Raw genomic sequence first — 14,055 nt, 5'->3', positions numbered from 1 at the left:
TTAGCCCTCCTCCAGTCATCTGGCACTTCCCCGGTCCTCCATGATTTCTCAAAGAGAATAGACAGCGGTTCTGAGAGCTCTTCTGCCAGTTCCTTTATGACTCTAGGATGCAGTTCATCTGGCCCTGGAGATTTGAACTCATTCAAAGTAATGAGGTGTTCCTTGACCATATGCCTGTCGATCTCAAGCTGCAATCCTGCCCCTTCAGCCTGTACTTCGCCTTTGCCAGGGGGGTCATAGACCCTCTTTTGGGAGAAGACTGAGCCAAAGTAGGAATTGAGCACCTCTGCCTTTTCTTTGTCATCTGTTATCATTTTGCCATCCTTATTTAATAGCTGAACAACCATTTCTTTCCTCTGCCTTTTACTATGCACGTAGCTGAAGAAAGCCTTTTTGTTGTTTTTAGCATCCCTCGCTAACCTCACCTCGTTCTCCGCTTTAGCCTTCCTGACGCCATCCCTGCAATTCTGTGCTACCTGCCTGTACTCTTCCTTTGTTACTTGGCCTTCTTTCCACTTCCTATATGTGTCCTTTTTTGTTTTCAGGTCATCCCTAAGCTTTTTGTGAAGCCACATTGGCTTCTTCTGTTGTCTTCCACCTTTTCTTCTTGTTGGAATTGTTTGTGATTGTGCCTTGAGAATTTCCTTTTTTAAAAGTTCCCACCCATCTTGGACTCCTTTTCTCGCTAGCATTGCTTGCCATGGGACCTTACTGATCATTGTTCTGAGTTTGTTAAAATCAGCTTTCCTAAAATCCAGGGTACGCGTTTGAGTACACTCGGCTTTTGCTTCCCTTAGAACCAAGAACTCAAGTACAACATGGTCGCTTTCCCCCAGAGTTCCTGTAACTGCTACTTTATCCACTAAGTCATCTCTGTTGGTTAGGATCAAGTCAAGGATAGCCGATCCTCTAGTTCCTTCCTCTACTTTCTGTAGGAGGAAGTTATCCGCCACACAAGTCAGGAATTTCCTGGAGGGGCCATGTATTGCAGAATTTGTCTCCCAACAAATATCGGGGAAATTGAAGTCCCCCATTAAATGCAATTTTAATGTTCAATTAAAATGCAATTGTAATGGTTCAATGCAAGTGCCTCAAAAACATGAGCCTGCTGTGCTTGTAGCTGGGTACCGTTCACATGGAGACGCCTTTCATGTGAATGGGTGCTGTCAACTTGACTCCCACAATCTCAAAATTTAAACAACTCCTCCTACTCACTCAGTATACAGGGAATCATGTGACTTAGCTTTTTGTACTATACGCTTTTCTAGGAAGCTCATTCCCAGTTCTTCCATTTCTTCGTTCAGAGCAGATGCAAAAAAAATCTCTCTCCTTTTGGAGTTTTTCTTCAGGAGTCCTCTGTTTCTCTTTCTCAATGAAATCTCCTTACCTCTTTTTTCTTCCTCTTATTTTCAGAGCCTTCTATTCCCTTCCTCCCTCCCTCTCTCTCTTTTTAGCCTTCTGTTTTTCTCCCTTCCTCTTTTCTCTTTTTCCTTGCCTCTGCTTTTCATATTGCCAACAGGAAAGTGTCTGTTGAGCAACCTACAAAGAAGAAAGCACAACAGGTCAGAGCCATGAGACAAAAGAAGCAATTGGTGCCTTCCACCAAGGGAACCCCTGCTGAGAGTCTTCCCAGCTCATACATGCAAATATTAGCAGAGCAATTGGAATCTGATCTGCAGCTCCAATTGCTTTGGCATCTGGTAAGCTCAGCAGAAGCCTCTAACAGGGCAGCCCCTCAAGGGATACTGAGTCTCCCTCCACCTCTGGTGCAGGCAACCAATTTCAAACAAAAAGGCAGCACCTACACTCTGATCTTTCCAGCTTCCCACCAAAATACTCCAGCCTGTCTCTGCTTATCCTATGGAAGTTGAAAGCATCCCTCTTACAGGCCAAGAGCAATAGATGCAGCCTTTATCTGCACCTTCCCAGACCCCAGAAGCCCCACAGATTCATCAGCTTCTCTTACCAACAGAACCACTTCGATTACAGAGCCCTCCCCTGTGGGCTTCCCTCAGTACAGAATCCTCACAAAATTAACAGTTTTCTCTAGCTGCACACCTTCACCTTCAAGAGTCCATGTATACCCATATCTGGATGTCCTGCTGATCCAATAACCTCCTCTGCACAGAGCCAAACAGGACCTCCACCTTATCTTCACATTCTTCCAGATCCGTGGTCTCCTGGGGAATCGGAAGAAGACTACAGATCCAACTAGGGGCCACCTTAGATACCTTTTCCAAACTCATCTCCCTATCCAGGGAAAGAGTGCAGCACCTCCTGGCAGACATCAAACTCCTTTTGTCACACAGGACAGCAGATCTGATGAACCTAGTTGTCATCATAGGCCTTACGATTTTGCAGTTTGATATTTGCCCTTGGTTGCTTCCCCTCCCCTGGCCTCGGCAATGATTTCTGTTGCCATTCCAGGATGGCATAGTCAACAAACATCATTGCAAGACTCCCTAAAGTCTGAGGTGAAGCAGTCAGTCAAATGGCAATCCAACCCCACCAACTTTATTAAGGGACTTCCCCTGAGGGATTATCTCGGGACCCTAATAACAACGGATGCCAGCCTCTCAGGTTGGGAAGCCCACTGCCAGGGCCAAGTAGTTCAAGGAACTTGGACAAGCCAGGTAACTGGGAACAATATGAACTGACTTGAGCCCTGCACCATCAAGCTAGTTTTCCTGTCCTCCTCATTCCTCTTTCAGCAGTCTCATGCCTTCATCAGGAAAGGCAATGCCACAGCCTGCATAAATAGCCAAGAGGGGACCAGATCCTGCTGCCTTCAACTGGGAAGCAGAGTCTATCTTAAGATGAGCAGAGTGCTTGAACTTTCTGTGTAGTTGTGGCACTTTTAAATAGAAGACTTGAAAATCTTAAGTGGTTTAGAATGTGGCAAATAAATATTTATACCTTCTTAATATTAGGTAAAGTTCAAGGACATAATCCAAATACCAAGCAATTATTGGATGCATTGTAAGAGGACCTCAATGATTCCTCCAACTTTTAGTATTTCTTTGGGGAAAAGCTGCTATGAACTTGTGATATGCTTTAATGCCACACTGAGATGGTGATGGAAACAGATTAAACATAATTCTGGCTGCTCTAAGAAATGAATAATTTCGGGGCGGGGGGATGTTTTACTTATTTAAGTGAACTTGCAGATCATCTTACTGTGGTGGTAATGGTGATGAATTGGATGTGTTTTATTTGTTTAAAATGAAGATGATCATGGTGTATTTTATTTTTTAAAATAGATGCATATAGATTCCCATGAAGCTCTGGGAGTACTGAACACTTTATTTGAAATATTGGCACCATCAGCCCTCCGTCCAGTGGACATGCTTTTAAGGAGCATGTTTGTGACTCCTAGTACAATGGTAAGCATAAAGTTTCTACTTGGTAAAATGTAGATGTCAATCAAGTAACCTTGTAAAAAACATTTTATGGGAAAACACCAACTCTCCACTCCAGTTGACAGAGGCCCCTCATCCCCCCTCCATTTACATTCCCATGCACTGTGTATTCCCTTTTCCTCAAAGGTGGAACTTACAGTTGAACAGGAAACATATTTTTTTCCTATAGAAGCAGCTGTGTGTGTGTGTGTGTGTGTGTGTGTGTGTACATATGTGTGTTATTTAAATATGCTGCATTTTGGTGTCTCTCCCCCTCCCCTGGTTCAATAGGCCTCAGTGAGCACTGTCCAGTTATGGATATCTGGCATTCTTGCTATTCTCCGGGTTTTGATTTCTCAATCAACAGAAGACATAGTTCTTTCTCGTATTCAAGAGCTCTCCTTCTCACCATATTTAATCTCATGGCAAACAATTAAGAGACTACGACATGGTGAAAACACAGTTACCTCAACTCAGGAACAAACTCTGGAAGAGCAAGATAAATATCTGCCTGAAGAGACATTTTCCAGGTTTGTACTATCTTCTCATTGTTTTTTGCATGAGTTTCTCATTGTTGTTTTTAATGAAGTGGGTGATTGTGAGATTAGGCAATTGAGGCATGTTAGAAATCTGGACAACTGATGCATAGTTAAATGTTGCATAAGGCAGGTAGATTTTATTTGGGTGTACGTTTGTGCATATCTTCATGGGTTTGTGTTTTTCTCCAAAGCAATGTTGTCAGCTAAATGTCAAGCCTAGTCTGTTCTTTGTTCAGTGAGCTACACAATGCTCTATAAAACACTTTCTCTCTCTCCCTCTCTCCCCCCCTATCTCTAGGTTCTTGTTACAGTTAGTGGGAATCCTGCTGGAAGATATTACTACCAAACATTTGAATGTGGATATGAATGAACAGCAGCACACATTCTATTGCCAAGAGTTAGGCACACTGCTTATGTGCTTAATTCATACCTTCAAATCAGGTACTAAATATCAGATATTGTGATGTTTTGTGTCATTATGCCAGCCATTGAAACATGGCTTTTAATTTTCTTTCAATTTTATTTGAATATAAATCTGGCTTGTTGGAAGGTGCTATTTGATTAAGCTGTTTCCTCTGAGGAAATTAAAGCCCAGATTCTTTCAAATGAGAGTGCTTCTAAACTTTGTTTCAGAACCCTATTTTAATCCACCATCTGAAATGGCATTTGGAACTATCTCTTGAGTTCATGTTAGAGATGGGTAGGGGAATTCATACAAGGGCAGGGGAGAGAGCACACGTTATCCTGCAGCCCTGTTCCTTAATTCCCAATGTTACATCTGTACTATACCTCCGTGTTTTGCATACCAGAACACGATTTAAGTGTATGTTTGTACATAAAGGGCTATCCCAAGACATTTTGCTACCTGAAGCGAAGCAGCATATGGCACTAAACCAAGTGATGATGCGTAGTATCCAAGACTGTTCCCACACTGCCTTGAGACAGTCCTGTAGAACCCATGCATAGCTGCAGTTACGCAGGAAAATGTTTGTGTGGAAGACACACACACACACACCCTTTGTTACTACTGCATGCTCCCTCTGCTACAAAACCCTTCTGTCTATACATTTTAAAATCTTGACAGTTAACAAGGAAGAGATCTGGGCCTATTTAAATTAGTCCACCTGAAATGATTAAGGAAAGGTGGTTGTGGGATCAGGACTTAGTAGGCTTATTGTCAAACAATCATAGATCATAAGACTTAACAACAGTAACCAGTAGTACTGCATTAGTCAGTTTTATTTTAATTGTGCTATAAGACTTAAGCTGTGAAATGAAGAATCCCCCAGTTCCAGTGAGCTCACCCAGGCTGCATTCTAGTGTACCCTTTGAACTCAGTAGACTAAACTTGCTTAGGACTGGGCTTTGCTTAGCCTTAGGCAGTGTTAGATTGCCACCTGCAATATGGGGATAGTAAGAATATTGACCTACATAGCATGATTGTTGCAAGGATTACCTAGATAATGTATGTGGAGCGCTTTGAACACAAACTTATTATAATCATTTTTATTTTTTTTTAAAAGACCAACCAAAAATGGAATCATTAATCACCCTACAGCTGCTAATCCCAAATTGCTACAGTTTAGTGCAATCATGTACACACCTAAGTCCCATTGAACTCAGTGGGGCTTATTTCTGAGTAAACATATATAGGATCATACAGTTGGAAGGTACCTTGGAGATCATCTAGTCTTTCTACCCATTCAGTCCAGGCTTTGCAGTGCAGGATACAGCTACAGCACCACTCAAGATGCCTGCCTAGCCTCTGTTTAAATATCTCCAGCGAAGGATAACCCATCACCTCCTGAGACAGTCTGTTCCACTGCTGAACAACCCCTCACTGTTCGAATGTTTCTCCTAAGGTTTAACTGAAATTTGCTTCCCTGCAGTGTCCAACCATTGGTTCTAGCCCTGGCCCCAGAGCATAAGAGAGCAAGTCTGCTACGTCTTCTGCATGACAGCCTTCCAGATCTTTGAAGCCTGCTATCATGTCTCCCCTTAATCTTCTCTTCTTCAGGCTAAACATATCCAGCTTTTTCAAATGATACTTGTAATATTTGGTTACCAGCCCACTCACCATCGTGTTTGCTCTTCTCTGGACATGCTTCAGTTTGTCAATGTCCATCTTAAAATGTGGTGCCCAGAACCGGACACTATACTCCAGATGTGGCCAGACTAACATAGAATAGAACAGAACTATTACTTCCTGTGACCTGGACACTTATGTATCTGTTATGTACCCTAAGATTATGGTACATAATGTACCCTAAGATTGTATTTGCTTTTTTTAGCTGCCACATCACGGTGCTGGCTTGTATGCAGCTTGTGATCCACCAAGGGTGCAATCCTATGCATGTTTAGACAGACAAAAGCCTACAATTACCAGATTGCTGGGAGTTGTAGGGCTTTTTTCTATCTAAGCATGCATAGGAGAGTGCCCTAAGATACTTTTCATGTACATAGGTCCTTTTCATAGAATCATAGAATCATAGAATAGTAGGGTTGGAAGGGGCCTACAAGGCCATCGAGTCCAACCCCCTGCTCAATGCAGGAATCCAAGTCAGAGTATCCCTGACAAATGGCTGTCCAGCCTCGTCTTGAAGGCCTCCAGTGTGGGAGAGCCCACCACCTCCCCAGGTAATTGGTTCCATTGCCGTATTGCTCTGACACTCAGGAAGTTTTTCCTGATGTTCAGTCGGAATCTGGCTTCCTGTAACTTGAGCCCATTATTCCGTGTCCTGCACTCTGGGATGATCAAGAAGAGATCCTGGCCTTCTTCTCTGTGACAACCTTTCAAGTACTTGAAGAGTGCTATCATATCTCCCCTCAGTCTTCTCTTCTCAAGGCTAAACATGCCCAGTTCTTTCAGTCTCTCTTCATAGGGCTTTGTTTCCAGTCCCCTGATCATCTTTGTTGCCCTCCTTTGAACCCTCTCCAGCTTGTCTGCATCCTTCTTAAAGTGTGGTGCCCAGAACTGGACACAGTACTCCAGATGAGGCCTAACCAGTGCTGAGTAGAGGGGAACTAGTACTTCCCGGGATTTGGAAGCGATGCTTCTATGAATGCAGCCCAAAATAGCATTTGCCTTTTTTGCAGCCACATCACATTGTTGGCTCATATTCAGCTTGTGATCGACAACAATTCCAAGATCCTTCTCGCTCGTAGTGTGGTTGAGCCACGTATCCCCCATCTTGTAACTGTGCATTTGGTTTCTTTTTCCTAGGTGCAGAACTTGGCATTTGTCCCTATTAAATGTCATTCTGTTGTTTTCTGCCCAGCACTCCAGTCTATCCAGATCACTTTGAATTTTGTTTCTGTCTTCCAAAGTATTAGCTATCCCTCCCAATTTTGTGTCATCTGCAAATTTGATCAGCATTCCCTGCACCTCCTCCTCCAAGTCATTAATAAAAATGTTGAAGAGCACTGGGCCCAGGACTGAGCCCTGCGGTACCCCACTCGTTACCTCTCCCCAGCTTGAGAAGGTCCCATTGATAAGCACTCTTTGAGTCCGATTCTGTAGCCAACTGTGGATCCACCGGATCGTTGTTTCATCTAGCCCACTTCGAGCAAGTTTGCTCATCAGGATATCATGGGGCACTTTGTCGAAAGCTTTGCTGAAGTCGAGGTATATGATGTCTACAGCATTCCCACGGTCTACAAGGGAGGTGACTTGATCAAAAAATGAGATCAGATTTGTCTGGCAGGACTTGTTCTTGACAAATCCATGTTGGCTTCGAGTAATCACGGCATTGTTGTCAAGGTGCTTCCAGATGGATTGCTTTATGATCTGCTCCAGAATTTTCCCAGGGATTGATGTCAGACTGACTGGTCTGTAGTTCCCAGGTTCCTCCTTTTTACCCTTTTTGAAGATAGGGACAACGTTAGCCCTCCTCCAGTCATCTGGCACTTCCCCGGTCCTCCATGATTTCTCAAAGAGAATAGACAGCGGTTCTGAGAGTTCTTCTGCCAGTTCCTTTATGACTCTAGGATGCAGTTCATCTGGCCCTGGAGATTTGAACTCATTCAAAGTAATGAGGTGTTCCTTGACCATATGCCTGTCGATCTCAAGCTGCAATCCTGCCCCTTCAGCCTGTACTTCGCCTTTGCCAGGGGGGTCATAGACCCTCTTTTGGGAGAAGACTGAGCCAAAGTAGGAATTGAGCACCTCTGCCTTTTCTTTGTCCTCTGTTATCATTTTGCCATCCTTATTTAATAGCTGAACAACCATTTCTTTCCTCTGCCTTTTACTATGCACGTAGCTGAAGAAAGCCTTTTTGTTGTTTTTAGCATCCCTCGCTAACCTCACCTCGTTCTCCGCTTTAGCCTTCCTGACGCCATCCCTGCAATTCTGTGCTACCTGCCTGTACTCTTCCTTTGTTACTTGGCCTTCTTTCCACTTCCTATATGTGTCCTTTTTTGTTTTCAGGTCATCCCTAAGCTTTTTGTGAAGCCACATTGGCTTCTTCTGTTGTCTTCCACCTTTTCTTCTTGTTGGAATTGTTTGTGATTGTGCCTTGAGAATTTCCTTTTTTAAAAGTTCCCACCCATCTTGGACTCCTTTTCTCGCTAGCATTGCTTGCCATGGGACCTTACTGATCATTGTTCTGAGTTTATTAAAATCAGCTTTCCTAAAATCCAGGGTACGCGTTTGACTACACTCGGCTTTTGCTTCCCTTAGAACCAAGAACTCAAGTACAACATGGTCGCTTTCCCCCAGAGTTCCTGTAACTGCTACTTTATCCACTAAGTCATCTCTGTTGGTTAGGATCAAGTCAAGGATAGCCGATCCTCTAGTTCCTTCCTCTACTTTCTGTAGGAGGAAGTTATCCGCCACACAAGTCAGGAATTTCCTGGAGGGGCCATGTTTTGCAGAATTTGTCTCCCAACAAATATCGGGGAAATTGAAGTCCCCCATTACTACTACATCATGCTTCCTTAAAACATTGGCTATTTGCTTTTCAAAAGTTTCATCCTTGTCTTCTCCTTGATTGGGTGGCCGGTAGTAGACTCCGACCACCAGGTTCCTTTTATTCTTTGCTCCATTTATTTCAACCCAGATGCTCTCGATGGGGCTACCAAGCTCCTCCTCCTGTATTTCTGTGCAGAGATATGTATTTTTCACATACAGTGCAACCCCGCCTCCCTTTCTGTTCCTCCTGTTCTTTTTGAACAAGTTATATCCTTCACTTGCTGTATTCCAGTCATGAGAGTCATCCCACCAAGTCTCAGTTATACCTATCAAGTCATAATTTCCCTCCTGTATTAAGAGTTCAAGTTCGTTCTGTTTGTTTCCCATACTCTGGGCATTAGTATATAGACATCGAAGACCATGTGCTTCATAGTCTGGCTTTCTTCCTACCTGTGTCTGAAGACTATTATTGGACGCTATCAGAGCTGTTCTCTCCATTGCAGTGCATGCGCCTACGTCCATTGTTACCCCCAACATTACATCTCCCTTCCCCGTAGGATTCAGTTTAAAGCCCTCCTGATGAAGTTCTTCATGCTGTGGCCAAACACATTCTTCCCAGCCTTTGTGAGGTGCAACCCATCCCTAGCCAACAGCCCATCTTCCAGGAAGTATAGCCCGTGGTCCCAGAATCCAAATCTCTCTCGTCGGCACCGCCTTCGTAGCCAGTCATTCACCCGGAGTATTTTTCGTTCCCTTTCTATCCCTCTTCTAACTACTGGAAGGATGGATGAGAAAACTATCTGGGCCCCAAAGTTCTTGAGTTTCCTTCCCAAAGCTTCAAAGTCTGACGTGATCTCTTCGTAGCTCCGCTTGGCGGTATCATTTGTTCCCACATGGATGAGAAGAAAGGGATACCTGTCAGTGGGCTTTATGAGTGCAGGCAACCTTTCAGTCACGTCTCTAATCTGTCCTCCCGGGAGACAACATACCTGGCGAGTCCACGGGTCTTCGCGACATACTTGGGTCTCGATCCCACGCAGCAAGGAGTCTCCCACTACTACCACTCTTCTCTTCTTCTTCTTGTAGGCCTGGGTTTCATCGCCTCTGTTTGACTGACCTTTAGCCTCTTGCTCACTCTCATGCAGGTTCCCCTGTGATTCTTCCTCTGCAGGCTGTCCTCCAGTCTCATCTGCAAGTACCTGGAATCGGTTCCACAGCTCCACCGCTTCCACTGGTGCAGAGTGTCGTCTAGTTCTTCTTCTCCTAACTGTCACCGTTTTCCAAGGAGTATCCTCTACTCCATTTTTCTTCACCTCAGCATTTCCCACTGCCTCATCTTGCTGTTGCTCTTCAAGCTTCTGGTCTGCCCTTTGCTGCTGTAGTTCCCCCATTCTGTCCAAGAACTTCTCGTGTTCTCTTATTCCCCCGAGGGTTGACAGTCGCCGCTCCAGTCCACTTACTTTTTCCTCCAGCAGCGTGATCAACTTGCACTTGTTGCAGGTGTAGGCCATGTTGTTCTCAGGCAAGAAAACAAACATTGCACACACCTTGCAGGTCACTACCACTGGAGAGTCTTGTCCTTCCATAGCCCCTTTTCCCTTTTTGTGTCTAGCTTTGTGATTGTTCTAGACTAGCCTGTGCCTGCTCCTCTACTCAGTAGAGGTTAAAAGCAGAGTCCCACTGGTGTGGAAGTGTGTGTTACAAGACAAATAAATGAAAAAAGTTAGTAAAAAAAAATAAAATAAAATAAAATAAAATAAAAAATGTTAGGGGCCTCCCCCTTGACCTCCCCTGCCGAACTCCCCTGGCCAACTCCTGTTTGCTCCCCCTGTTCGCTCGCTCTGTTCGCTCGCTCTCTGGGAGCTTGCCTGCTTCTGTAGTCCCTGGACCAGCTGGAGCAGCTTGCTCTGCTCTGCTCTGCTCAGCTGGGAGGCGGGAAACAGACTTTTCAAAATTACTGCTGCCAGTTTTTCCCCATCTATATGTGTGTCTTGGATTTTTTGTAAATACAAGATTTTGTACCTAGTAAATACAGGATTTGTCTAGATCCTTTTGAATCCTGATTCTGTCCTGTGGTGTCAGCAACCCCTCTTAGCTTTTTGTCTTCTGCAAATTTGATAAGCAACCCCTCTACACAATCAGATTATGTATAAAAAATGTTGAACACCACAGAGCCATGTGTCACTCTACTCAAGACCTCTCACCAGGAGAATGCAGAGCCTTTAATGAACATTTGCTGAATATAATTGCTCAACCAGCTGTTGATCCACCTAACAGTCACAGCATCCAACCCACATTTTACCATCTTGTCAACAAGGATATCATCGGAAACCTTGTCAAACTCTTTGCTGAAACCAAGATATACTGACTGGATTTGGATGACCATGATGGTTTATTTTTCTGCGTTAACCATGATGGCTTAGCGTGTCATCTGCGTGCTGTGTTTCCCAACCAGGGTGGTTTATTTACCTGAAATAAGCCACCCTAGTAAACCATGGTTTGCAGTAAGGTTTATTTTAACCGTCGTGGCTTATTATGTCATCTGGTGCTCCAGCACAGTTTAAGCACATCGCCTACAGAGTCGCCTGGCAAGAGTGGTCAAAAACGCTGCTGCCACTCTGCTCCTCTTGTGCAATCTCTGTTTCCGAGATCTGCCTAGCAACTAATTGCTCTGCCTCCCGACTATTCCCCCCCCCCTTTGGAGATGCGCTCTGCAAACTTTCAAAGTTGCCTTTTCCCGCGTGCCTCGCCAAGACTTTCACATGCAGTAGTATCCCCATGTTTCCTAAGGAGATGCATAGTTGCACAGGGTTTTAGTTGTGCATCAGGTACCTCCTTATGAGGTTGTGTATGAATTTTCATCCCATTCCTGCAAAGTTTCAAGGGTTTAGAGCCCCCACCCCCTTTTTGGTGCACATGGCTAGAGAGAAGGGAAAGGTTTGGAAATCCAGCTTGGGAAGTGCAGTGGCGGCACAAGGGACAGCGGGATTTGATTTACACCACAAAGGTGGAAGGACTACAGAGGTCTACAGAGGGAGGAGGAGCAAGGGAGAAAAATAAGCTACTCACACTAGCTCATTTGTCCGATCGTGTGATGGGCACAGTGGGCTATTTTTCAAAATAAGCTACTGTGATTAGCTTATAAGCCACCATGGCTTAAAGTAACATGCAAACCCACCCATTATGTCCGTAGTATGTCCATGATCCAGTAAACTAGTTACTCTATGAAAAAAGTGATAAGGGTGGTCTGGCATGGCTTATTCCTGACAAATCCAAGTTAGCTCCTATTAATCAATGCATTATTTTGTATGTGCTCACTGACCAACTGCTTAATAATCTGTTCTAGACTTTTGCCTGGTATCGACATCCGGCTTATTGGTCTGTAGTTTCCGGGATCCACCTACTTTCCCTTTTGAAGATGGGGACAACGTGTGCCCTTCTTCAGTCTTCTAGGGACTCACCTGTTCTCCATGAGTTCTTAAAGATTATGGACAGCAGCTCTGAAAAAAGTCTGCAAGCTTCTTCAGAACCCATGGATACAATTCATTTGGTCTTGGATACTTGGATTCATTTGAAATAGCTAGTTATTCTCTAACCATCTCCTTACCCTGGGATGCAAATCCCTCCTTGAATCATTTGTTCTACTTGTTCCAGATTGAGCACAATTCCCTTTATGAGAGAAGACCAATGCAAAGTAGGAGTTAAGAAGTTCTGCCTTGTCTCCATCACCTGTTAACAATTCACCATCTTCGCTATGCACAAGACCTTCCTTCATCTTTTCTTGTTCCTAACACAGCCAAGGATGCCTTTTTTGTTGTTTTGAGCATCCCTTGCAAGCCTCAGTTCATTTTGCACCTTAGCCTTTCTGACACTATCCTTACAGGCTCGAGTTACTCTGTTGTACTCCTCCTTAGTTATATGTTGCTCCTTCCATCTCCTATATGTGACCGTTTGGTGTCTCAATTTATCTGAGAGCTCTCTGTGCAGCCACAATGGATTCTTTAGATGTTTCCTGTTTTACTTTCTCATGGGCATAGTTTCATTTGTACCTTCAGTATTTCAGTTTTCAGGATCTTCCATCCCCCTTGAACTCTTTTTTCCTTCAGAATTTCTAGTCATGGGATCCTACCCAACTTATTTTTGAGTTTTTTGAAAGTGGCTTTCCTAAAGCCCAAGGTACATGTCCATCTAAGCTCAGTTTTTACAGCCCTTGCTATCACAAATTTCTTATATCACTTTCCCCTAAGGTTCCTGCCACTTTCACTTCATCAACTAGTTCTTCCCTGTTGGTCAGGATTAGGTCCATGACAACAGATCCCCTTGTTATTTCTTCCACCTTCTGAGAGAAGTTGTTGTCAGCAATGCAAGTAAAAAAATATTGGATATTACATTCCTAGCAAAGTTAGATTTCCAGCAGATATCAGGATTTTTGAAATCTCCGATTACTACTATGGCTTGCCTCTGTGAACATGTTGTCATCTGTTCCAGGAAACCACTATTCCTGTCTTTCAGCTGGCTGGGCAGGCTGTAGTATACTGCCACAAGAAGATCACTTGTTTCTCACTCCTTCTGTCTTTTGTTGTTCAGTCGTTCAGTTGTGTCCGACTCTTCGTGTCCCCATGGACCATAGCACACCAGGCCTTCCTGTCCTGCGCTCTCTCCCGGAGCGTGCTCAAGTCCATATTCATTGCATCAGTGATGCTATGTAGCCATCTCATCCTCTGCCGTCCCCTTCTCCTTTTGCCTTCAGTCTTTCCCAGCATCAGGGTCTTTTCCAGAGAGTTTTCTCTTCGCATTAGGTGGCCAAAATATTTGAGCTTCAGCTTCAGTATCTGTCCTTCCAATGAGCACTCAGGGTTGATTTCCTTTAGGATTGACTGATTTGATCTCCTTGCACTCCAGGGGACTCGTAAGAGTCTTCTCCAGCACCACAATTCGAAAGCATCCATTCTTCGGCGCTCAGCCTTCCTTATAATCCAGCTCTCACAGCCATACGTTGCTACTGGGAAAACCATAGCTTTGATTAGATGGACCTTTGTTGGCAAGGTGATGTCTCTGCTTCTTACTATGCTGTCTAGGTTTGCCATAGCTTTCCTCCCAAGGAGCAAGCGTCTTTTAATTTCATGGCTACAGTCCCCGTCTGCGGTGATCTTGGAGCCCAAGAAAATAAAATCTGTCACTGCTTCCATTTCTTCCCCTTCTATATTCC

The 14,055-nt window shown here is 44.2% G+C and overlaps 1 protein-coding gene across 10 annotated transcripts in view; it reads left to right on the top strand.

The window, feature by feature from the left end:
- HTT (huntingtin) overlaps positions 1-14,055 on the top strand; it is a 381,175-nt gene that overhangs the window by 207,036 nt on the left and 160,084 nt on the right. For all 10 annotated transcript variants that reach the window (XM_084859889.1, XM_084859888.1, XM_084859886.1 and 7 more), the window contains 3 exons: positions 3,261-3,383; positions 3,690-3,928; positions 4,236-4,378. In XM_084859889.1, coding sequence (XP_084716015.1) covers positions 3,261-3,383; positions 3,690-3,928; positions 4,236-4,378 — 505 coding nt within the window. The remainder of the gene's footprint in view (positions 1-3,260; positions 3,384-3,689; positions 3,929-4,235; positions 4,379-14,055) is intronic.

The sequence above is a fragment of the Heloderma suspectum genome, chromosome 5 (genome assembly GCF_057233095.1).
Source record: "Heloderma suspectum isolate Gila_16-S chromosome 5, 16-S_ref, whole genome shotgun sequence".
In the NCBI taxonomy this organism is placed as follows: Eukaryota; Metazoa; Chordata; class Lepidosauria; order Squamata; family Helodermatidae; genus Heloderma; species Heloderma suspectum.
This window is presented reverse-complemented; position numbering and strand designations above follow the sequence as displayed.